At 39.3% G+C, this 26,569-nt stretch overlaps 1 protein-coding gene across 2 annotated transcripts in view; it reads left to right on the top strand.

Moving 5' to 3' along the window:
- The first annotated feature begins 9,918 nt into the window (after window positions 1-9,918).
- Window positions 9,919-26,569, top strand: part of DIPK2B (divergent protein kinase domain 2B) — a 50,322-nt gene continuing 33,671 nt past the window's right edge. For both annotated transcript variants that reach the window (XM_080910819.1, XM_080910820.1), the window contains exons 1-2: window positions 9,919-10,277; window positions 22,291-22,555. In XM_080910819.1, the coding sequence (XP_080766945.1) occupies window positions 10,036-10,277; window positions 22,291-22,555 (507 nt within the window). In that variant the 5' untranslated portion in view covers window positions 9,919-10,035. The remainder of the gene's footprint in view (window positions 10,278-22,290; window positions 22,556-26,569) is intronic.

Below are 26,569 nucleotides of genomic sequence, written 5' to 3' on the forward strand. Positions count from 1 at the left end.
TGTAAGACCAGGCATCTATCCTTGGCTGGGTGAAGTGACCTAGTATGAGAAAAATTATTCTGAAAGCCTATGAGAGTCAGTGACATCCCCTGCTCCCACTGTTAGAAGTCTCATAAGAAGACAAAACTACACAGATGAAAAGAAAATAAGAGAAACAAACAAAGGGGAGACAGAAAAATCGAGAAGGAGGAAAGGAGAGATGGAGGAAGAAAGAAAGAAGAGAGAAGGGTAGGAAAGAGAGGGAGAGAGAAGAGAAGAGAAGAGAAGAGAAGAGAAGAGAAGAGAAGAGAAGAGAAGAGAAAGGAAGGAAGGAAGGAAGGAAGGAAGGAAGGAAGGAAAGAAAGAAAGAAAGAAAGAAAGAAAGAAAGAAAGAAAGAAAGAAAGGAAAGGAAAGAAAAGGAAGGAAGGAAGGAAGGAAGGAAGGAAGGAAAGGAAAGAAAGAAAGAGAGAGAGAGAGAGAGAGAGAGAGAGAAAGAAAGAAAGAAAGAAAGAAAGAAAGAAAGAAAGAAAGAAAGAAAAAAAGAAAGGAAGGAAGAAGGGAGGGATGAAGGGAGGAAGGGAGGACAGACACACAAATTTGGACAACTGTGAGGAGTGGAGTATGATGATCAAAATATGCAGTATGAATTTTTCAAAGAATTAATAAAAATATCATTTTAAAAATTAAAACAATATAGGTAACTAGAAACTAAAAACATTAAGGCATGCCTTATTAGTGCTGTTGATGTTGTTGGTATGGTACTGGTGGTGGTGATGGTGGTGGTGATAGGGTATGTCTGTCTGTGTGTGTGTGTGTGTGTGTGTGTGTGTGTGTGTGGCCTCTAGAAAATAACATTTCAAGCTCTTATATATAGCATTCATTGAAAATCACTATAGATGAGTATGGGACCATAAGGAAAATGTTGTTGTGGCACACAGTTTCAGTGTATAATCTAATCATTCACGTATTTTATTATAAGTTTTATAGTATAAATGGATTCTAGTAATATATTTATGAAGATGATTATTATCAAAGGGGGTGGTTAAAAGAACTTGAAAATAGTTAAATTGGGTACATTCCGATCAACTTAAGCAATCATATTTATGGAACTTAATTGAGAAGGTCTACCTCAGCAATTAATACTCAAGTTCAAAGACCCAAAAAGTCTTCTAGTGGTAGCACTTTTCCTTCATTCCCAGATTCAAGCAATAGTACTACAATTTACTAAACACTGCAATTTGAAATTTCTGAGCATTTCTAAGCTCCTCCCTTATGTTGTTGGTTCAGTTTCCAAACCAGGCAAATCAAGCTTTTTTTTTTTTACCTCCCATATTGAGCTTTTGCTTTTATGATAACTGACTCATCTCTAGCCCCAGGCACCATTGCTTTCAGCCAAATTGATATCACAGTATGATGCATGCACATTAACCTATCTCATACATTTCACTCTAGCCTCCTAAATGACCTGCTAGTCAAGTTCCATGAAGTGGAGCCTTTTACTTGTCCATGTATTTCATTCCTGAATTAGACAATCAGTGTATGGAGTTTGCTATGTCTCTTTCCAGATGATGGCTGCCATACAGATTTATTTCAGTGCTAAGCCTTATATTTTCTTAATTTTTGGTGTTAATGAAATTAGAAAAGAGTTTATAAAGTCCAGAAGAAGCTTAAGAATAGAGAAAGTTATCAAAGGGTCTTCCCTGCTGATGATTATACAAATTTAGCTTAAAGAATTGACTGTAACAATTCATCTAATTGTTATTATAGCCATACACTAAATTTCAATCTTGACCCATAGAAGTTAAACAGGAAGGAAGGCACAACTGAAGATACTTGAATCTCACTTAGAAGAAGGAATTAGTCCTAAGAGGTAGATGGAGTGAGGCAATTGGGTGGGAGAGAGGATGGGAATGGGAACGGGAGGGTGTTAAGGACCAGATATGGGGAGGGATAGGAAGGGTGGCCAGGGGGCCATGAGAATAAATGGAAATCTGCAACTGGCAGGGATGGAGAGGTAAGGGTCATCTCCAAGACAAGACAGGGACCTAGGGATATGGAACCTGAAGATGCCACCTTCTGTAGCCAGTCAGGAACCCTAGTGGAGGTCTGTGATCCACTTGGACTTGAGCTTTGTGCAAGGAGATAGAAAACGATTGATTTGCATTCTTCTGTGTGCTGACTACCAGTTGAACCAGCACCATTTGTTGAAAAGGCTGCCCTTTTCCATTGAATGTTTTTAGCTTTTTTGTCTGTGGAGAGTCTTTTGGTGCCACTGGACAGTTGGCGGTGGGAATTTTTGACATCACCAGGACAACTATAAGTTAGCCAAGACAGAAATCTGACTCTGGCCCTGAACTCAGGAAACTGGCCTGGATTAAGATCTTTTGAAGCTTAGGGCAGAACATTTACATTTACATTTGTAGTTCAGGGCATGCTCAGAGGATGTAGGTGTGGCAGTCTCTATGTCTCTTGAGACCCCCTCTTGTCTCTGGTCTCCCCACCGAGCCCTTAGAAAGATGTTTACAGGATTTTTTGATTATTAGCTTGCTTGTTTCCTGACTCAGAACTGATGTTATCTTTCTGCATGTAATTAAAGTGGTTTAGAAGAGGACTGAATAAACCAGGCTTCCCTTCAGCCTCAGAACTAGCAGAAGTCATATTATAATTAGGACTAACTGTCTCACTTTTCTTTTAATCCTCGCTCCTGCCCTGGGGGAACCTTTCGTCTGACAGAACTGGCTTCACATATTTGTCAAAGATCAAGTGACCATAGGTGTGTGGGTTCATTTCTGGGTCTTCGATTCTATTCCATTGATCTACCTGCCTGTCTCTGTACCAATACCATACAGTTTTTATCACAATTGATCTGTAATACAGCTTTAAATCAGGGATGGTGATTCCCCCAGAAGCTTTTATATTGTTGAGAATAGTTTTTGCTATCCTGAGTTTTTTATTATTCCAAATGAATTTGCAAATTGCTCTTTATAGAGAATTGAGTTGAAATTTTGATGGGGATTGCACTGAATCTGAAGATTGCTTTAGGCAAGATGGCCATTTTCACTATGTTGATCCTTCCTATCCATGAGCATGTGAGATCTTTCCATCTTCTGAGATCTTCTTCAATTTCCTTCTTCAGAGACTTGAAGTTCTTGTCATACAGTTTGTTTACTTGTTTGGTTAGGGTCACACAGAGGTATTTTATATTCTTTATGACTATTGTTAAGGGTGTTGATTCTCTAATTTCTTTCTCAGCCTATTTATACTTTGAGTAGAGAAAGGCTACTGATTTTTTCGAGTTAATTTTATATGCAGCTACTTGGCTGAAGTTCTTTATCAGCTGTAGAAGTTTTCTTGTGGAATTTTGGGGTCAAATAAGTATACTATCATATCATCTGCAAATAGTGATATTTTGACTTCTTCCTTTTCAATTTGTATCTTTTTGACCTCTTTTTGCTGTCTGATTGCTCTGGCTATATATATAAAATATAGCATAATGTATAGTATATATATAATATAATATAATGCTTCCAGTATTATATTGAATAGGTAGGGAGAGAGTGGGAAGCCTTGCCTAGACCCTGATTTTAGTAGTATTGCTTCAAGATTTTCACAATTTACTTTGATGTTGGCTTCTGGTTTGCTGTATATTGCTCTTACTATGTTTACATATGGACCTTCTAAAAGTGGATGGCCAATTTTCCTAGAACCATTTTCTAAGTAAGCTGAGTTTCTTTTCCAGAGTATGTCTTTAACACCTTTGGCAGATATTCGGCATCCATATTTCTATGTGTTTATTTCTGGGTCTTCTATTCTGTTTTATTGGTCTACCTGCCTGTTTTTGTGCTGGGATTATAGGCACACAACACTGTGGCTTGACTTTTTACATGGATGCTGGCAAACTCATACCCTCATTACTGCACAGCAAACATTTTCCTTACTGAGCCAACTCTGAGCCCTTCATTTTGTTCTCAGTCCAGCTAGTCTGCATCTTTCTGTTAGGGTTTTCATCTCATTTATGCTTAAGGTTATCACATATGTGCTATGATTTTCCTGGGTAATATTCTGGTTGGCTGAATTCCATTCCTCTTACCTTGGGAGTCTATGGTGGTTTGAATAGGAAATGCCCCTCAGTATTTGAATGCTTGTTTCTGAGTTGGTGGTGCTGCTTATGGAAATTTAGGTGGTGCATCTTTGTTGCAAGAAGAGTGTCACTGGGTAGACAGGAAACTTTAAGATTAAACTAAAATTCTTCCAGTGCATTCTCTCTGCTTTGTGGCTGCATCTTTCTGCTCCTGCCACAACACCTGCTACTTGTTGCCTTGCTTCCCCACTGTGATGCTTTGAATAAACTTGGCTTATAGGAAGTGGCCTTGTTGGAGAAAGTGTGTCACTGTGACGGTGGACTTTGGAAGTCTCCACCCATTGTGAAAAAGAGCTTCCTCATAGCTGCTTGTGGATGCCAGTCTCTAATGTTTGACTTCAGATCAAGATGCAGAGCTCTCAGCTCCTTTTCCAGCACCATGCCTGCCTGAACACTGCCATGTTTCTTCCATGATGATAATGGACTAAACCTCTGGACTACAAACCAGCCCCAACTAAATGTTTTCATTTATAAGAGTTGCCTTGGTCATGGTGTCTTTTCACAGCAACCGGAACCCTAAGACACACACCAGGATAGCTTTACATTTCTCTTAAACGATATACCCACATAAACTTTTCTATAAAACTACCTTAGTTATGATGTTTTATCACAACAACAGAAGGGTAATTAATACAGGATTTTGTTTTCTTTGCTGTGCTCAGTAGAAATGATCTTTTCTTGGCTCTTCTTTATTCAGGTAATCTTTTCATAGAATTTATACTTTGGTATGTTCTCAAAGATCAGACCGTCTTCTTCCATTTGTATAATATTCCTTTCAGAATCTTCTGCAGTGTTATCTTGGTTATAGTGAATTGCCTTAATTCGTATTTTTCTTGAAATATCCTTATTTGCCCTTCAATTTTGAAAGATAACTTTGTTATAGCAATCTTGTTGGACTATTATTTACTTTCAGAGCTTTAAGTATATCATTCCATGCATTCCTGGATTTTAGAACTGCTAATGAAAAATCTGAAGTTATTCTGATATTTGTACCTCTGTATGTGAGCTAATGTTTTTTCCCTTTACATATATTAATATTGTTCCTTTACTTTGTAGTTCTTACATTTTAACTATAATACATAGTATTATATAGATTATATATAGTTCTTCTCTAGTCATATCTATTTGGAGTTCAAAGTGCTTCTTGTGTTTGGATACTAACTTATTTCTCTAAATTTGAGACATTTTTAACCATAATTAAATAACTTGTCATTTAGCTTTTATCCCAGCCCCTACTTTTACTCCATGATTCTTAGATGATGTCTCTTGCAAGTATCTCAGACTTGGAAATTTAGGGCTGTTCACTAATTTTTGTCTTTATCTATATCTGGGTATATTATTAACTGGACTTTGCAATTGCTTCTGAAAATTCATTTTCCTACATGTACATGTCTGTTGTTCATGCTTCTGAAGCAGTTCTTATTTGTTTCATTTTCAGAATTTTGGTTTGATTCATTTTCAGTGTTGCAACTCCTTCTGTATTTTATTTGTAACTGTTTCATTCACTCTGAAGACTGTCTTGTCAAGGCCTTGAATCTAAGTTCATTCATATGTTGATTTGAGTTTTCTATATGGTCAATGATCGTTTTTTTTTTTTTTTTTTTTAAATTCACTTTCCATCTCAATTGCTGCCCTAACTCTTGTTCACCCCCTCCTACAATCCCTCCCCTCCCCTTCTCCTCCAAGAAGGTTGAGGACCTCCTAGGATTTCCTCCACCCAGGCACATCAAGTCTCTGCAGGGCTACATGCATCCTTTCCCACTGAGGCCAGACAAGACAGACCAACAAGAAAACATATCCCACAGGCACGCAAATTTAATCCAAAAAGGCAGGGAAAGGCACATAATACTCATCAAAGGAAAAAGCTACCAAGATGACACCTTAATTCTGAGCAATTATAGTGGGGGTTATCCCAAAAGCCAGTGATCCCTTTAAAACTAGGATTCTAGGATCTTTCTCAGACAGTTCAACTATACTGGTATTTTGGATTCCATTAGAGGGGAATTGAGAGGTTAGGGATCTGATCACGATTGAGAGCAGCACAAATCTACAAATATTAGACAATATTTTGACATGACCGTTTGATAAAACAGCAGTAGGTCTCCTACATATACTATGGCCTATGACCTAGATTTATCTAAGCATACATGAAATCTCTCTTTCAAATCGAACTAGAAAACTATTCGTTACTCCATAAACATTATGCTACCAGTGGGCATATCTTGCCTTGCAAGTTGTTATTGTAATATTCAGGGTTTATTGCTAGGTAAGGCCCTGGGTGTTTTTACTCCTCTTGCAGCTTATATAGCACCTTCCAGCTCTATGAAAGGCAAACAGCATAGAGTTTTTTGGTCAGTTGAGGTTGATTTTTTTTATGTTCTGTAAACCAAGAGAATAGTGTCTTCAGGAATACAGTCTTATCATTTAGGTACAGTGAAGTAACCAAGATCAGTGACAATAGTCAACATTGTTTGGGTAGCCTTGAAGGTTTCCCTGCTAATAATTCATAAAGACATATCCCATGTCTGACACGGAGTCTTTCATTAATAACCCATGTCTTCTAGGAGAAGCATTGTGTACCCATGCAGGATATCTCTGTTCAACTCTCTTTTTAAATATATTGTTTCTAAAAATTACCTTTAAAGCTACTAGATTTTAATAAGGCTTCTTTATACATCTGTAGCTTTGAAATGACTGAGAAATGACTAAATCAAGAGAGCCAAGATACACATTGTGAAAGGAAGACGATTATTGAAAGGTTAGAAAGAAAAGAGGTTCCCAATAGACAGCTGGTTCAGAAAGCATCCCTTAAAAAAAAATCCATGAATCTCTTCCATTCAGACTGGAAATATAGAGCAAGAGAATGGCTGGCGCCAAAGGTTAACTTCAATGGGCTATTATGGAGCTACCCTATTTACATGGTAGGAATCATATAACAGGAAGTTACATGCAATTTCTCCCTCCCTTCCTGACACCTAACACTTACCAGGTCTCCTATGATCCCAAAACTTAGAAGGCAGGAACACTATAAGTTTCAGACTAGCCTGGGCTGTATAGTGAGACCCTATTTCAAAAAGGAAGGGAGGGGAAATGAGGGAGGGATGGAGGAACAGAGTGACAGAAAGGGGAGGGAAGTGGGTAGCAATCAGAGCCACCAATTAACTTGTAAGGAATATACCACCTAAGAGGAAATATTAATAAGTCACTTGTTAGAGCACTTTCCATTCCTGTGACAAATAGATGGGAAAAGCAATTTATAAAGAAAAATGGTTTGCTTCTATCTTGCAGCAATTTTGTGTGTAGGTTCAGTACATGACTAAAAGACTCAGCTGGGGGCTTGTGGTGAGGCAGCAAATCACAGCAGAGAACATTCAGTAGAAGAATAAATTATAGTTAGGAAGGAAAGAAAGACTGATGAAGAGACCCATGGGCCTACAGTCTCTATCAAGGACCAGGACTAGAGGGATCTCTTACTAGCCTCCACCTCTGAAAGTTTCCGTAACTTTCCAGTAGCACCACAGGATGGAGAACAATGCTTTAACACATCTGTCTGTGGAGGACATTCTAGGTCCAAACTATAATACCACATGGCCACCAAAGACCTAAGATCTAGAATATGTTTTTGAAGTCTCCAAAATTAATGGTGGGAACAGGGAGATGACTCAGCAATGGATAACAACAACACTCGGCACACAAGAAGGCCTGGGTACAGATCTCTGGATCTTGTGTGAAAGCTGGACACAGTGGCATTTGCTTGTAATGCTAGTACTCATCCAAAAAGTGGGAGGTGGGGCTATGGGAATCTTCTAAACCTCAGAGGCCAGCTAGTCTAAAATAGTAAGCATGGCAGAAACAAGATAGAAAAAGAGGACCAACTCCCAGAACTATCCTCTGACCTCTACATAAAATCCTTGTATTAAATAAATAAGTAAATAAATAAATAAATAAATAAATAAATAAATAAATGAGCTTTATAAATCAACAATAACAATCAACTACATTACCAAGAACACAAAGATAACTAAGTATAAACTTAATCCCCAGAGATTAATCTCCCCTCTCTTGTTCTCACATCAGCAAAAAATGGACTAACCTGGGGTTTTTCTATTCCTTAAGCAGTGTTAAATGTGTTGCTTAATGGCCAGCAAACTAACCTCTACTTATTATATGATGGAATTTGGTCAAAGTCGGGGAGTATGTTTGATTAAGTGCAGAACAGATTATCCAGGGCAGAGAAAGGGAAAGTTAGTGTGTGTGTGTTAGAGTCTGTGTGTATGTGTGTTAGAGTCTGTGTGTGTGTGTGTGTGTGTGTGTGAGTGAGTGTGTGTGTGTGTGTGTGTGTGTTAGAGTCTCTGTGTGTCAGAGTCTCTGTGTGTTAGAGTCTCTCTGTGTGTATTAGAGTCTGTGTATGTGTTATAATATTTTTGTTGTGGGGTACATGTATATGTGGTATGAAGTGTGTGTATAAATGTGTGTGTGAACACATGCACAAATATAAGAGAGAGATGTGAGGCAGTGTGTGTATCTGTGTGTGTTATGGAGGATGAGGATAGGAGAATACTGTGTGTGTTGGGGTCTATGTATATAATTGTATGTATGTGTATGATAGATTTGATTATATGTATGTATTCAAGTACGTATGTGTTATGGGGTTTGCGCTATAAAGTATATGTGCTGTGAGATGTTTCTGTGATGAGGGATGGTATGTATTAGTGATGTGGGTAGTACGTATGTTTATGTGTGTGTGTACGTGTCTTGTAGACAGTTGGAATAGGAGTGTGGTATGTGCGTGTCAAACTGTGTATTCATGTGTTATGGAATTTGTATTTTGAGGTGTTTTGTGTTCGTTGTGGGGTACATATGTATATGGTATGAGGTTTGTGTGTATGTGGTGTGATGTGTGTGTGTCTGTATACTGTGTCTTGTGTGTGTTAGACTCTGTGTGTGTGTGTGTGATTGGTAGTGTGTATGTGTGTGTGTATTACGGGGTTTATATTGTGAAGTGTATGTACTGTAGATGTGGTAGATGTGTGTTAGACTTTGTGTACGTGTGTATGTGGTAAAGTGTATCTGTATGTGTGTATGCGTGTGTGTGTGTGTGTGTGTGTGTGTGTGTGTTAGGCTGTATGCACTGTGGAGTTCTGTAATATGTGTATATATGTGTTGTATTGTATATGTTATGTGAGCTGTGTATGAGATATGGGGTGGTGTGCATGTGTGTGTTGTGGGAGTTGTGAGATAGGGATGTGTGGTGTGTGTGTTTGGGTGTTTATTTTGTGAGGTGATATATACATGTATAGAGTGCATATATGTGATGAGAGATAGATACATATGATGTATGATGGAGTGGGGTGGGACGGTATGATATAGGAGGTATGAAAGAAGTGTGTGTGTGTGTGTGTGTGTGTGTGTGTGTGTGTGTGCGTGCGCGCGTGCGCTCCACCGAGACAGATATACCCAGAATAAAAACAGTGGAGGGTGGAGGCCTTCAGGATTCTTTGAAACTCCCAGGTGGAACCTAGGTTCAACACACATCCTGCTGCATCGACCTTTCCTGCCCAGCTGGGATATCCTGTGTTTGTCGAAAGGACTACACAGGGAAGCCATAACCATTGTCCTTCCCGAAATTTGCCTGTGTGCCCCTCCCCAGACTGAGGCAGCCGCCCCAAGCAGAGGAAGAGTGACTTTGGAAATGTGTTATCAGCATCCTCCATGGACTTCCTCACCTCCTGCCCAGCCTCATTAGCTGCTAGCTCCTCAGAATCCTCAGACAGAAACCTCAGAGGCTTGGACAGGATCAGCATCCTGAAGCCAGCTGCTTTTGGCAGCTTCCGTTCTGGTAAGGCCTAACCTCCGTGAAGCTCTGAGTGCACCGCTTACGACCAAAGGCTACAGCTACAACACAGAGCGCAGGATGGAGCCCCGACGACCGGGGGCTGCAGCTACTACTGCCTTCAACCAACACTGGCCAGCCCGGCTGCTGCTGTGGCTCTCAACCCTGAGCTGTTCTTTCTCCTTGCCAGCTTCTCTCCCTCCTTCTCTGGTACCCCGAGTCAGAAACAGCTACACTCTGGGAAAGACATTCCTCGGTCTTGATAAATGCAATGCCTGCATCGGGACATCCATTTGTAAGAAGTTCTTTAAAGAAGAAATAAGGTCAGAATTGCCATCAAATAACTACGAGGAGCAAATTAAGATTCTCTTAGTGTGAAGATGCCTAATTTATGGGTGGGAGCTGAGAGGAAGGCATTTAACAGTGGTAATGGGTTGACATAGAAGGGCAAGGGTGAAAACCAAATTGCCTCCCTAAATGCTAAATTCAAATGTTCCTTTTGAAACTGAACATTTTTTTTTCTATGACTGGAGTAGCCTAGGACTGCTGAGTTTTCCCATTCCTTTCTCATAATGAAGTAGAAAGAAAGTTACTATGTGGCAGACATTTTAAACTATTTCCAGGTGTTGACAGTTCGGGCTCATTGTTCAGACAGTAAGCAAACATGGTGGATTAAGGGACTTGCCCGAGGCAGACCTGGGATACAAAGGACCGTTTGCGCCAACATTTCAGTGCCTGGTCTCTGTTGTGTGAATTAACCTCTGGTTTTTTCCCTTCAGAGGTTAATTCACTGCAATGTACATGGCTCTCAGAAAGAGAGAGAGAAGGGAGGGAGGAAGGAATGGAGGAAGGAAGTGGGGGCAAGAAAGATGACCTATGAAAAACGTCATGGAGCATTAACAAGGCTAAGAACCTTGTTCTCAGGTAAATCAGGAACCAAGTGGGAACAGCCACCACAATCCTGTTAAGTTCTAGGTGGTCAGGAAAAAAGGACAAAATTACAAATAACAGTGAGCTTTGACTGATGCATGCTTGAATAAAGGGTGCCACAGAGAGGAAACATTGGTCCCAGAGAGGACTTTTCTGGAGACAGGATTTCTTTTGAACACAGTCATACAGGATGAACTGAAAGTTTTTGGAAGGGGAAGGATTAAGACAGAAGAAGCATCTTAAGCAAAGGCAGCAACCTGGGAAGAGGTGAGAGGTGCTGGTGGCTGAAACCCTAGGTTTAGGTGGCTAGGGACAGAGGAGAAGCTTGGAGAGATTTATGAGGCACAGGCCCTTGAATTATGGTCTAAGAAATGGGGAGCTTAGCCTGTGAACCAGTGATTCCCAGTTTTTCTTTTCAGCAGTGAAGACCTTTGACCTTTACTGTTTCTCCTCCTTGCACCAAAACCTAACCTTATGCCTACAAGATTCTGTGACCAATCAAAAAGCATAGCAATGGTATGCAAACTCTCTATTAGATAAAGATTTCTGTGACTGTTCCATTAAATTACTGAAAAGAAACAAATAGAAAAATGCAATCAAAACTTTTAAAATTTTTTGCTACATATTTATTATGCAAAATGATGGGGCTTCTTTATGAAAATTTTATGTATATATATTATGTGCCTTAATGGTATTTATCTTATTTTTTTCTTGTTCTCATTTTCTTAATGCCCTTTCTTTTTTCAACTAGTTCCTGTTTATTTTCATTTCACATATTTAAAAACAATTATATTCCACATGTGAAAACAATGTAATTTTTGTTTTTCTGAGTCTATCTCATTTTATCTATTATGATGATCTTGAATTCTACCCATTTTCCTAAAAAATTATGAACTTTGCTTATTCTTTATGGCTGAATAAAACTCCATTTGTATGTGTGCATGGGTGTGTGGGTCTCTCACAGAAAATATTAAACTTCATTTTCTTTGATTTTATTTTACTTTTATGTTGTTTCATGTGCGTGTGTGTTTTGCCTGCATGTATGTCTGTGCCTGAAATGAGGAAGCCAAGACACTGCGTCAGACCCCCTGGGACAGTTCTAAAGACAGTTGTAAGCCACCATTTGGGTAGTGAGAATCCAACCTGGGAAAGTGCTCTTAACCAGTGAGCTCTCTTCCTGGGTCTATTTAAATGTTATTTTAAGTGTTTTAGATGTTTAATGGAGTTTATGTGGACATTTTCTATTAAGGATATTGCTTTCTGCTTTGTTCTTTCTGGTGATGAAATGGTACCACAGCCAGGGCCTTTCAAATGCTAGCCAAGCATTCTACCATTGTGCTACATCTCCAGCCCTCTCCAGCAAGGCTTTCATAAACATTTTGTGAAGGTTGCAAAGTTGAAGGATCCCTAATTAAGACTAATCTGTTGCAGACAATAAGGAGGCTGTTAAGCTGAGAGATAAAAGCTGTCTTTTATAGAAAACTGTAAGTAGGGTGGCCTGGGGTTACTCTAAGGGACTGAAGAACCAGAGGAAAGATTACTGCCAACAAAGGAGGGCAGAAAGAATACTTCTGGGTTCAGCTCTGTGATCACTTTGTTGACTGACACAATATGAATGGAAGTAATAGAAATATGGAGATGTTTAATTTGAACTCAGGACTTCCCATCTAGGAAGTGGGATGCAGAGAACTGAGAATATAGTGAAGTGTACTGATTTCTCAGAAAGCAGCAATGAGGATGTGGATATACTTTAAGCTGGGAGAGAAAGAAACTGCAAGCAGAAGAAAGTATCACCAGTAGTGTCAGGGCTTGGTGCTTGCCCATGAGATGGGTTTTAAGTTGGTCCAGTTATTGGTTGGCCATCCTTTCAGTCTCTGCTCCATCCCTGCATTTCTTTTAGACCGGACAGTTTGGGGTTGAAAGTTTTGTTAGGTGGGTTGACGTCCTTGTCCCTCCACTGGAGATCCTGCCTGGCTACAGAAAGTTGTCTCTTCTGCTTCCATGTCCCCACTGTTAGGCATCATGGCTAGTATATTCATCCAAATGTACATGTTTTTAAGAATTTGTCACAGGGAATTAATAAGAGAGATGCACAGAATCTTACCGCAGGAATGTTTGACACATCACTGTTTATAATATTGAAAAGTGAAAAATACTTGTGTTGTCTCATGATAGAGGATTGGTTAACTAAGTTATAGCTGGTTGATGTAACTAAATATCATGAAGCCTTTAAAAAATCAGATTTTGAAAAATAAATTTTAACGATGAGAACAAGTGCTCCTTATATACTATTAAAGTCCTTAAAGAATGTAGATTGTCCTGAAGCTGTTTGTATTTTAATGTAAATTCCATTTCCCCAAGAAGGGCTGCTCAGTCACATATTCAAGAGGTGACTTCATTTGAATGTTTCCATTTTAATTAGTAGAATTAAGAATAAAGAAAAACCAGTGACTGGACAGGATGAGGGAGGTGGAGAGAGGAGAGGTCTCAGAGGTCAGAGGGCGGAGGGTGGAGGTTGTGGAAAGATGGAGGTTCCTAAGGACCAGTTAAACCCAGGTGATATTGATTAGCATTGAATAGCTATGAACATTAAGGACTTTATAGGTCTAGTACCTCATATAGAAGGGCAGTTTGTATTTTTGTCTATTTGATGTAATCTTGTTGTGTAGAGGGTTTGTGGGCTGAGAGTTGTATGTGTAAAGGCCAGAGTTGATGTCAGGTATCTTTCTCATGTGCGCCCAATATCAATCAATTTATTTATTTATTTACTTATTTATTCACATCCCAAATAATGCCCATCCTCAGAGGGGTCTTCACTCCATCTCCCTACCCCTTTGCCTCTGAGAAAGTGCCTCCCACCCAGGGCGTCAAGACTTTACAGGATTAGGCACATCTCCCATTTAGTCCAGATAAGGCAACCCTCTGCTGGATATGTGGCCAGGGGCCTCAGACCAGCCCCTGTATACTCTTTGGTTGGTAGTTTAATCTCTGGATGCTCCCCGGGGTCCAGGTTAGTTGACATTGTCTTCCTGTGGGGTTGCCATCACCTTCAGGGCCTCAGTCCTTCCCCTAACTCTTCCATAGGGATCCTTGGCCTTCATTCAAGGCTCAGCTGTGAGTGTCTGCATCTGTCTCAGTCAGGTTCTGGTAGAGCCTCTCAGAAGACAGCCATGCTAGACTCCTGTCTGCACATACAACATGGCATCAGTAATAGTGTCAGGGTTTGGTGCGTGCCCATGGGATGGATCCCAAGTTGGGCCAGTCACTATTCATTCAGTCTCTGCTCCATTTTTGTCCCTGCTTTTCCTTTAGACTGGACCAATTTTAGGTCAAAAGTTTTGTATGTGGGTTGGTGTTCTCATCCCTCCACTGGGGAGACTGACTGACTAGTGGAGGTGGTCTATTCAGGTACCATCTCCTCATTGTTGGGCATTTCAACTAAGGTCACCCATACTGAATCCTGGGAGCCTCTTACATTCAAGGACTCTGAACTTTCTAGAGGTTCTGCCCTATCTCTCACCCACACCACTGGCAGGTGAATATTTCCATTCATTCTCCTGTTGCTCAGGGTCTCTCTCCTATCTCTCTCCATACCTGACCCTGTTCGCCTACTCCCCTCCCAACTCCCACTCAGGTCCCTCCCTCCCTCTGCCTCCTGTAATTTTGTTCCACCCATTCTAAGTAGGATTCAAGCATCTTCACTTGGGTTTTCCATCTTGTTTACCTTCTTTGGGTCTATGGTATGTATCATGGCATTCTGTACGTTTTTGGCTAATATACATTTATTAGTGAGTATATACAATAATTGTTCTAGGTTACCTCACTCAGGATGATATTTTCTAGTTTCATACATTTTCCTACAAAATTCATGATGTCCTTGTTTTAAAAGCTGAATACTGTTTCATTGTGTAAATGAACCACATTTTCTGTATCTATTGTTTAGTTGATAGACATCTGGGTTGCTTCCAGCTTCTGGCTATTAAGAATAAAACTTCTGTGAACATAGTGAAGCACGTGTCTTTGTGGTATGTTAGAGCATCCTTTAGGTATATGCCCAGGAGTGGTATAGCTGAGTCTTCAAGGTAGAAGTTTTTTCAGTTTTCTGAGGAACTGCCAGATTGATTTCCAGAATGGTTGTACCAGGTTGCAATCCCACCAACAGTGGAGGAGTGTTCCTCTTTCTTCACATTCTTGCCAGCATCTTCTTTTGATAATTTTGTTTTGTTTTAATGTTTTATTTTATTTTTGTGCACTAGTGTTTTGCCTGCATATATGCATGTGTAAGGGTGTGGAATCTTCTGGAACTGAAGTTAGACAGTTGTGAGCTGCCATGTGGGTGATGAGGATGGGACCCAAGTCCTCTGGAAGAGCACATAGTGCTCTTAAGCACTGATCCATCTCTCCAGCACCCAATCACTTGAGTTTTTTTATCTTAGCCATTCTGATTGGTGTAAGGTGGAATTTCTGGGTCATTTGTTTTGCATTTCCCCAATGACTAAGGATGTAGAATATTTTTAGGTCCTTCTCAGCCAGAGTTGTTTTGATTTGCATTTCCCCAATGACTACGGATATTGAACATTTTTAAAGTGCTTCTTGACCATTTGAGATGATTCTGTTGAGATTTCTCTGTTTAGCTCTGTACCCCATATTTTAATTGGGTTATTTGGTTTGTTGGAGTCTGTTTTCTTGAGTTGTTTAAATATATTAAACATTAGCCCTCTATCAGATGTATGGTTGCTGGAGATCTTTTCCCAACTTGTAGTTTGCTCATTTGTTCAATTAACAGTGTCTTTTGCCTTACTGAAGCTTTGCAGTTTCATGAGGTCCCATTTATTGATTGTTGATCTTAGAACCTAAGCTATTGATGTTCTGCTGAGGAAATTGTTTCCTATGCCAATTCATTAAAGGCTATTTTCCACTTTCACTTTTATTAGATTCAGTGTATCTGGTTTTATGTTGAGGTCCTTGATTCTCTTGAACTTGAGTTTTGTGCAGGGTGATAAATATGGATCTGTTTTCATTCTCCAACATACAGACCACCAATTTGCCCAGCACCATTTGTTAATGGTGATTTCCTCTTTCCATTCTATGGTTTTGGATTCTTTGTCAAAGATCAAGTGACTATAAGTGTGTGGGTTTATTTTGGAGTCTTCAATTCTATTCCATTGATCAACCTGTCTGTCTCTGTGCCAATACCATGCAGGTTTTTTTAATCACTATTGTTCTGTAGTACAGTTTGAGGCCAGAGATGAAGATTTCTCCAGAGGCTCATTTATTGTTAGGGATTGTTTTAACTATCCTGGGTTTTTTGTTTTTCCATACAAAATTGAGAATTGCTCTTTCTGTATTTGTGAAGAATTATGTTAAAATTTTGTTGGATATTGCATTGAATCTGTAGATTGCATTTGGTAAGATCATCATTTTCACTATGTTAATCCTATCAATCAATGAACATGGGAGATCTTTCCATCTTATATCTTCTTCAATTTCTTTCTTCAGGGACTTGAAGTTCTTGTCATTCAGATCTTTCACTTGCTTAGTTAGAATTACAACAAATTGTTTTATATTACTTGTGGCTATTGTGAGTGGTGTTGTTTACCTAATTTCTTTCTCTGCCCATTTATCATTTGTATAAAGGAACGCTACTGATTTCTATACATTAATGTTACATCTAGCCACTTTCCTGAAGATGTTTATCAGTGGTAGAATTTTTGGGGTCACTTATATATACTATCAATATACTATCATATGATCTGTGAATATTGATACTTTGTCTTCTTCTTTTACAATTTCTATTCACTTGATCTCCTTCTGTTGTCTTATTGCTTTGGCTAGGTCTTCAAAGACTATATTGAATAGAGGAGAAGAAAGTGGACAACCTTGTCTTGTCCCTGATTACTTTAAGTTTCTCTCCATTTTTTTATCAAGCTGAATTTATTTTTTGTTTACTGGTGTTTGTGTTTCTTGTTTGTTAAGCTGTAAGTCTGTATCCTTTACCTCCTCTCCCTCCCTCCCTCTCTCTCTCTCTCTCTCTCTCTCTCTCTCTCTCTCTCTCTCTCTCTTTCTCTATCCATTTATCCCTTCTATCCCTCCCTTTCCCCCTCACTCTCTTTCTTGCCTGCTTGCTTTGGTGCTAAGGATGTAACCAGGTGTCTTGGCATGCTCAGCAATACTCTATCTCCAAACACTTTGCCCAGCCCTTTGCCTCTCTCTAATGTTACAGTTGTTCATCTCAGTCTTGTTTATCTTCTCACCAATCATTTCTCTATTTTTAAAAATATTCTCATTGTGCCTCAGGAGAAAGCCCATCTCAGGATCTCAAAAGTGTGACTGCAATTCTCTAGCCTGGTCATTGTGTATATATTCCAGCCTTGGTCCTCATTCAGGACTGAATGATTTGGAGCTGCAAATGACAGACAAGCTTCCCAGGTTAGCTGAGTAAACCAAAGTTCTACAACTAGCAAATGAATGTATTTTTCCATCTTTATCTGTCCTTCATAAGGATACTAATGATACACCAGGGGCTTTACATAGTCACCACTGGCAACTGAAAATTGGAATGTGGTCTAGCAATGGCGGCGCACACCTTTAACCCCAGAATTTAAGAGGCAAAGACACAGATGGTATGAGACCAGTCTACTACACAGTGAGTTACAAGATAGCCAGGACTACACAGAGAAACCCTGTCTTGGATAAAAAGGGATTGAAATATGTTCTTACCAGTTTTGATATGTAATCTGTGTTGACCTTTGTACCCTAATTTTTTTTAAAGGTACAAAACTTGGAAATTGGGTTGCCTGACTAACCTGTTCCTTCTACTGAAAATATATTTGGACAAGAAACTCTGCATTGTTCTATCAACCAGGAAGATCCCCCAGGATCTCCTTAGTCTGCATTGTGTATGCATGGGGAAAGGTTACTTAATGACAGTGTTTTATAAATATTGACAGGGATTCAAAAATGTAATTTGTGCAAGGGTCAACAGTGACTTGGTAAAACCAAAGCAACTTCATAAAGGAAACATCAGATAGTGATCATAAAAGTTCAGAGTTAGCTGTGATCAATAACATGACTATATCCTAAAAGCTTTAGAAAGATGATGGATGGTTTAAGAGCTCAATGTGGTGCAAAGACATGTAAAAAAGAAGAGAGACAAAAAGTATTCTGGGAGGCATGGATGACCAGAATCCCTCCTAGGATTCTTGAGCCCTTACTTGGGCAGATTTATTGCCTTCTCTTCCTGACTACATGTGATTGGCCTAACACGCCCAATTCCTACTCCTAAAATCTTAAAGAGTGTTTAAATACCTCCTACTGACTAGTGAAGGGCTTACCAAAAAACAAATTTTTAAGTTGGGCTTGGTTTGGTTGATTAGTTAGTTGGTTAGTTTTTTGCCTTCCCTTCTCTCTTGCCTCTTCTTTGTTGTCTTCATTAATGACCTGTTAGTTACTTTCTTTTTGTCTCTGTGAATAAATAAATGACAAAGCAAACATCAAACAAACAAACAAAAACAGGACATTGATGGAGTCAGGGTTTATTGTACCCTATATATTGAGAGCAATCTAATCAATTATAGAAGGGAAGGTATGCCAGGGAAGACTTGGCAGCTCTGTGGCCAGGAGAGGAAGAAACAGCTGGCTGCATACCATTAGTAGTCAGGAACAGAAAGAGGTACAAGCTGGTGTTCTGCTGGCTTCTTCCTTTTTCTTCTTTCACTTAGTCCAGAGCCCTAGTACATGGAATAGTGCCACCCACATTTGGGATAGTCTTCCTGCTTCTGCCCAACCTCTCTAGAAATCCCCTAAAAGGCACACCAAAGAGGCATGTCTCAGGTAATTGACAATCCATTTAAGTTCACGGTGAAAATTAACTCTTACCAAAGCAGGCAGTAATTATTGCTTTAATTCATTTTCTGACCCCAATTCAGAAGCCTAGGCAGTTCTAGGACTATATAATCTGTCATTCATCAATTCTTTCATGTGCCCATTCATCTATTGTTCAAATGCTCACTCATCCATGATTCTTCCATCCCCACCATCATTTCATGCATTTTATATTCATACTATTCTTTGAGCATTTCTCACATATGCATCTTACATTTAAATATTCTCCATGGCCCATCTGCACATCCAAGCATTCATTCATCTAGCCACAAGATATTGAGTACTAACTTGATAAGAAACACTCTGTTAAACTCTTGAGTTATAAAGTTGAAAGAAGAAACTGTATCTTTTCCCTGGAGGATCTTCTTATTGAGAAAACAAAGTAAATTTTCACAATATATAAAATGGTCAATGAAGAGGGTCATGGGACTATGTAGAAAAAAGCTATCTCAACAAAGACAAAAACAAATGAAGATCAGAAGGAGTGGTATTTGTCTGGGATTCAAAGGATAAGTAGGTATTATCCAGAGAAGAAAAAAAGAAAAAAGTTTCAGAAAAGGAGAAGGTCATATCAGGGACTTGAAAGGCTGCAATTATCCAAGAGTAGCCAGTAGTTTAGTGAGAACAACCCAACTTATAAGGAGAATGAACAGCAGGTGATGAGCCTTTGAAGAACATTGCTCACTGTAATAATGATGATGACTGTATCTTGAGGGTTTTAGAAAGAAGATTGATGGTTTTAAGATTCAGTGTAGAGCTTAGAGATGAAAAGTGACAAGAAATACTTAAGGCATGTGTGAACACAGTAAAAGAGAAAATTTCATTCTTATTCTAGTAGAGTCTCCCCAATCCCCATCATTACTACGAAACACATATTCATCTTAATGTTTCTACCAGTTCTGAGGAGGTATGGTCCTACTGGTCTACCTTTAATGAAGTAAGAAATTTGACCAACTTTACCTCAATCGTGCCCATGATTTCAATTCAAAAGAAAAGTAGAAAGTTGCCTGTTTTAGTTTTTTGTTTAATTTTTGTTTTTATGTTTTTGTTTGTTTCATTTGTTTTCTTTTCAATATTCTAAACTCAAGATTATTGATATTTCACTTAATGAACAGCAAGGCCCCTATTTTCATTCTTCTAGTCAGTGAACTAGGCAGACACTGACACTGGGAGATACACATTTCCCCTTTGCAGTAATAAATGTCACATGATTTTGAATGGAGGAGAGCCTGTCTGGTTTTTTTTTTTTTTTTTTCAAGTTCATTATTGAATTTCCTCAGCCATCATTAAACCTGCAGATTACCTACCAAGACATGCTGTCATCTCATCAGAGCCTCCTCAGAAAATGACAACAGAAAAAAAAGGACAATCACCTTGTTCCACAGAGCAGGAAATCTCTCTCCATTCAGTTCTACAAGTTGATTGAGTGGAAGCCCTGGAAGCTATCTAACCTTTATCACTAATTTTCTGTGATTCTTCAGACAAGTCACATATATTCTGTCTTCCCTTTCTTGTCCCTAAAACAAGATGGAAATGAGCACAAGGATTGAATACGCTTTCAGGATTTGCCAATTCTACCCTTTAATTGACCTCTTCCTATGAGCTAATTCACAAAATGGACTATATAGGAATAAACACTAGTAAAGTAGTAAAAGTTCCAAGCTCTGCATTCTTGAATGCTATTTTTTCCAATTCCTGGTCAAACATCTTTGGAAAAATGATGTTGCTAATCCATGCCTCAGGGTTTTCATCTGTACAATTCATAATGCTATCAATCTTACTGGTATATTGAGAGAATTATGTGCTGGTGATTTAGCTTGGTAGTAGAGCATTTGTCTAATATGTTTGATGTCCTGGGTACAAATTTTAATATCTCTCACAAAAAAGATTTTAAAAATTAATTATACACAAAGCATTTAAAAAGGAAGTTGACATCCTTAAAGGTTTCATAAGTGTGTGTTACTATCATTATCACCTCATTGTAAATCTAAAGTTCCAGGGGCTTTGTAGTTTTGGAACTTTATGACCAAGAGAAGATACTGGAACCAGAATTACCTATGGGCCCTGAGCCCTTTCTGGTCCTTTTTAGAAGGGAAAATGAGTCCCCACAGTTGTCCTGAAACTTCTGATAATGCTGACTTTTTCAAGCTTTTTTCAAGTTCATCTTCTTCAATATCCCCGTGGCAAGGTTCTTGAGAAGAACACCATGTGTTTGCCACCATTGCACTGCAGAGGTGACTTGTTGACAGCACTTTACTGACTGTGAGAGGCTGGAGCTCTAATATGGAAGAGACCCAGAGACCAGAACATTCCAGTTCTTTTCCCTTGTTGACCTTTTGCCCTTAATAGTTTTCTGTGGCTTGCCTTACTATCAAAATACTAGAAATCAACTGGTAGTGTGATTTAGTTATAGGACATTTGGGTAGCATACACAGGCCCTGAGCTTTATCCCCAGTACTACAAATAGCAAACAAATAATCAGTGGAAAATATGTAATCTCTTTAAACAAAGCTGAAATATATGAAACAAAACGATATACAGTTTGTAGCTCATCAAAATTCTAATTCATTGAAAATATACTAGTCAAAACCCATTAGCATGAGCTACTCAAATGTTTAATAGTGTTCAATAACAAAAATTTAAAACTTCCATTTAAGTTCAGTATTTAATGTAGTTTGATTTTCACTTACAGTATGACCTTCAGTTAATAATAATAACGGCAAACTTTTCTGAGTAGTTTTTTAAGACATAAATCAAAATCAGATTCAACATTCTTCCCTGATGAAAATGTCAGCACACAGCTGGAGACGTGACTCTTTAGAAATGGTAACCATGGAGCCTAGGAAATCAGCAAATGATAATAGGCCAGTGCCTTTCCCCTGAGGAGGATTAAAAGCTGACCAAACCGCAGTGCACAATCACACACCTGCTGGAGCCAGATGGCTTCAAATTTGATGGACATGAAGCAGCCTTAGTTGCCTGAAATTTGCTTGGTGATGATGACTTAAATCAATGTTGATGGGGCTCCTCGGGGTTAAATATGGGAGCATGGTGGTCTTTCAAGTTCAGACCCAAGAGTCTGTTGGAGAAAACTGTTTTTGAGACCCAAGCATTGGTCAAAACATGGGTGGTTTGGACAAATAGGAGGACTTGGGGGTTTCACCCCTGACTATCAACATTGTGTTGGATTTTGAACAAGAATACTTAAGCTCTATATGCTTCTGTTTCCATACCTGTAAAGCAAGAGTGGGGTATAAAAGGAACCAAAGGTGTAAAGTTATTAGCTTTAAATGAAGTTGAAGTTCAAAGGGCCACAGTCAGCCCACCTCTACTTTGGAGGAAGAGGATAGTTTCTGAGTGACTTCTTTTCACATCATATGTTTGGCCAAATACAAGTAACCCTGTTATAAAAGGAGTTAAGAACAAATCAAAGGAAAATAAACTATCAGAGAGGCTGTTGTCCCATTTGCTCTTAGGCTCTGCTGACTTCTGGCTCACAGATTTGCTCTATGCTTCCTGCAGGTTTGACAACACACTGGCTTCCCACCCGGGAGTGCCTCCTCCAGATTTGCCTTCTTATGCTGCAAATTACTCAGATGACTCTAAATCCTGGCGCCCTGTGGAGATTTCTCGACTGGTCAGCAAGTACCAAAGTGAGATTTCTGACAGGAGGATCTGTGCCTCTGCATCAGCACCAAAGACCTGCAGCATTGAGCGCATCCTTCAGAAAACAGGGAGGTTCCAGAAATGGCTTCAGGCCAAGCGCCTCACACCTGACCTGGTGCAGGTGAGTGTGGGCCATGGGGCGAATGAGGAGTGGGAAGAGACATCCACTCATAACTCACATCTCAGAACACAGAGGCTCTCAAACCTGTTGGTTACCACCCCTTTGGGGGTCGAATAACCCTTCCACAAGGGTCACTTCAGATGACCAGAAAACACAGATATTCCATTAAGATTCATAACAGTACTGAAATTACTGTAATGAAGTAGCAACGAAAATGAGTTTATGGTTGGGGGTCACCATGAAGAATTATATGTATTAAAGGGTCACAGCAACGTTGAGAACCACTGCTCTAACAAAAAGAAGTACTGGTTTATCTAAAGTGTTACAAAACAATCATAAAACAGAGTGTCTTGTGACAAGAAAGGAACTAGTCAAAATTGGCTTGTAACTCTCTGTCACATTGTCATCCACGGCTCTCTTCTATGTGAGCCTCAGTGGTTATTTGATAAATAGTCCCTGGCTGTCACCTTTAAGATGAAGGTTTGCCAAACCCTCAGCAGCCCTTACCAGCCCACTCCTGTGACAGGGTTAAACTCACCTGCAACATTCCCCTGGATGCTTTCTCAACCCTCAGATGAGCTGAGCTGCTCTCTAAAGAAGCTCCCATACGAAGGTCAGGCATGATGTCATGTGACTATAATCTCAGTAGTCAGGAAGTAAAAGCAGGAGGAGCATGCCACAAGTTGGAGGCCAGTTTGAACTACATAGTGAAACTATAACACACACACACACACACACACACACACACACACACACACATATTGATTCTGCTCTATTCCTTTAGAAATCCTGACTAGTACATATAGAAACTGTTCTGAAATCAGGTGTCAGAAAAAGTACAGTGCTAGTCTAAAAGATACCATCTGACACTGGATAAAGCTGAGTTTTTCCAAGGCTGTCCTTTTCTCCTAGCTTATTGCTAACAAGACACATAATCCTCCAAGGCAAGAAGCCTATTTCCATCTTGAAACTGGGGAACATTGCAAAAGAAGAAACTTCCTGGTATACAAGATTCATTCCAAAGACTGTGGGAATCTCTGCTACCACACCAGACAGCAGAGTGATGATCCTACTCCTGACAGTAATGAAAACAGTTCATCCAACACAACTAAGTAGCCAGTGTTGGATCAAATTTCAGGAGTCTGAACTCAAGACATTTACTTGAGACATAGCTAAACACAGAAAAATTTGGTGAATAGCTTAACTATTTGATGAATAAATAAATAAATACAAATTTGGTGAATAGATAAGTCAATCCCATGTGCACAAGAAAGCTTAAGACATGACTTCATTGAACTTTTCATAATGTACATGTTACATCTTCCATAATTATAGGTCCTCTAGATTAACAAGCTCATGAGACAAGCTCATGTCTCCGCCACACAATGCAAAGGTCACCAGTATTCTCCCAGTCTGCTGGGTGGAAAACAGGTTATACATTTCTCTTTTGAGAGACAACTCTGTGTGTTTAATATTTCTCGTTTTTCTAGGGCTTCTTTGTGAGCAAAAGAACCTTCATACCTCCCACAAATTATAGTCATTATAAGACGAACAGATCAGTCTTAGGCTCTAAACCAGTGCTTCTCATCCTTCGTAATGCTGCAATACTTTAACGCAGTTCCTCATGTTGTGATGACCCCAGCCATAAAATCACTTCATTGTTACTTCATAACTGTAATTTTGCTACTGTTATGAATTATAATGTAGATATCTGATATGCAGGATACCCTATAAAGGTGTCAACCTACAGGTTGAAAAACACTGCTGAAGACTAAGGTAAACTAGTCCCCTTATTCCATAGACACTTTCATAATAACAATAGACTGAGAATTATCCTGTGAGTCCTGACAAATTCAAAGCATCGTTCTGGTATACCTAGAGTCACCTGTATTAGTGTATGTGGACAACAAAGTGTAGGCCAGAGACCCATGTGGCGGTTTTAATATGCTTGGCTCAGGGAGTGGCACTATTTGGAGGTGTGGCCTTGTTGGAGTGGGCGTGGCCTTATTGGAGGAAGTGTGTCACTGTGGGGGTTGGGCTTGGAGACCCTCCTCCTAGCTGCCTGCAAGCCAGTCTTCTAGCTATCTTTGGAACAAGAAGTGGAACTCTCATCTCCTCCAGCTCCATATCTGCCTGGATGGTGCTATGCTTTCCACCTTGATGATAATGGACTGAATCTCAGAACTTGTAAGCCAGCCCCAATTAACTGTCGTCCTTTATAAGAGCCCTTAGTCATAGTGTCTCTTCCCAGCAATGAAAACCCTAAAGCACCCATGGAACATAAAGACTGTGCTTTAGTCTCAGATCTATCACTAACAGTTGTGGCAAAATGAGAAGAAACAGAGTCCCAGGAAGAATTGGGTGTTTCTAGTTCTCAGTCATACATTCAACAAGTTTCGACAACTGCGCTTCCGCAGTAGATTTGGAATCACATGTAGCCTCCTCTCCCAGGAGCATTGGGCTCAGTGGTGGAGACGGAAAAGCCCACAAACTACCAACTCTTTCATGTTGTGATAGCTCCATGAGGACAAAAGAAAGACTACTGACTTGAGTCATTCATTCACTGACCAGTGGCCTTAAATGTAAGCCTTGAACTTATCTCACTCTGCTTTGACCTTCCTGCTGAAGAATGAGGTAAGAAGAGGGCTTCTAGATACGCTCAAAGGCCCTCCAGGATCTGACATTCTTTGACTTCTGTGGCTCTGCTGTGTTTACTTCACAGAAAGACCTGACGTCTATTATCACTGGATTTTCTTATTTCTAAAATGACAGTACATGCTCCCTGTTTCTACCTCATTCCTTCATTCTAGTATGCTTAGAAATAGGAGATGCTTTAGAAAAAGCCTACCACTGTAGAAATAAATATGGTGTTTTGGTAATAAATGAGCCCCTTTCTTTTATTTATTATGCAAATATTTTCTTCATCCCATTTTTTTTATTTTGCATTTGACATGTACTTACAACTTTCACTTCTTTCTCCCCAAACATCTCTTAACAGCACTCAGTAAGACAGCCTGTACCGTAACCATATTTACTTTTCTTTGGTCCTCCCCTATTCAATCTTTTTATCACCAACAGACTTTCTTCTTCCTTATACAACAGAAGAAAAGAAATCAACAAGCATTTTATAAATTCTGGACAAACCCCATTGTTTTTCTATTCACTAAGATCAAGGTCATTCGTATTTTTTTCTGGCAGCATCTTCTCCCTTTCTTGTCATACTTTCTTCCTAGAGATCCTTTGCCTTTGGCATCTACAACCCATCTGCCCTTGGATTTTTGCTACTCTTTGCTGCTTCCAGACCTCATCTGATTATCATCCAAATGCCTATTCTTTTCTTCTTAGCAAAATTCAGTTTCAAATAGATTCTTCAGTGGAGGAAAAAACTCTCACCTAGTGTAACCCAAGAAAATTGAAGACCAGAGTTTAAATCAATCTTGTAATAAATATTCCTGATAGTGCTACTTATAATAGCCAAATGGTAGAAACAACACAAATAAATATCCATCAACTGATAAATTGCTAATAAAATGGGTCATATCCAAACCACGAACTATTTATTAGTCGGCCTTAAGAAGGGAAAATGTACTGATTCATACTGACACATAGATGAACCTTGAAAACATGCTCCAAAAAATAAATCAGATAGAGAGGGTAACTGTAATTCTATTTATAGGAAATGGTCACAGTGGATAAATTAATAGAGACAAATAGATTAGTAGTTGACAAAAATGTAAGAACAGGAGCGAATTCAGAGTGACTATTACTGGGATGCAGTTCCTTTGGGGATGATCAGATTCTAGAATTAAGTACTAATAATGTTCTCATACCATTATGTGAATGTACTAAAACCCTTCAAACTGTATAGTTGAAAATGACTAAAGTGCCCAGGCATTACAGTGTCTGCCTGCAGTCCCAGCACATAGGAGGCTGGGGCAGGAGGTTGGCAAGTCTGAAACAATTCTGCACTACATAGGGAGACTTCTTATCAAAACAAATCAATAGTTAAAGTGT

This window comes from Micromys minutus (assembly GCF_963924665.1).
Source record: "Micromys minutus genome assembly, chromosome: X".
NCBI lineage: Eukaryota > Metazoa > Chordata > Mammalia > Rodentia > Muridae > Micromys > Micromys minutus.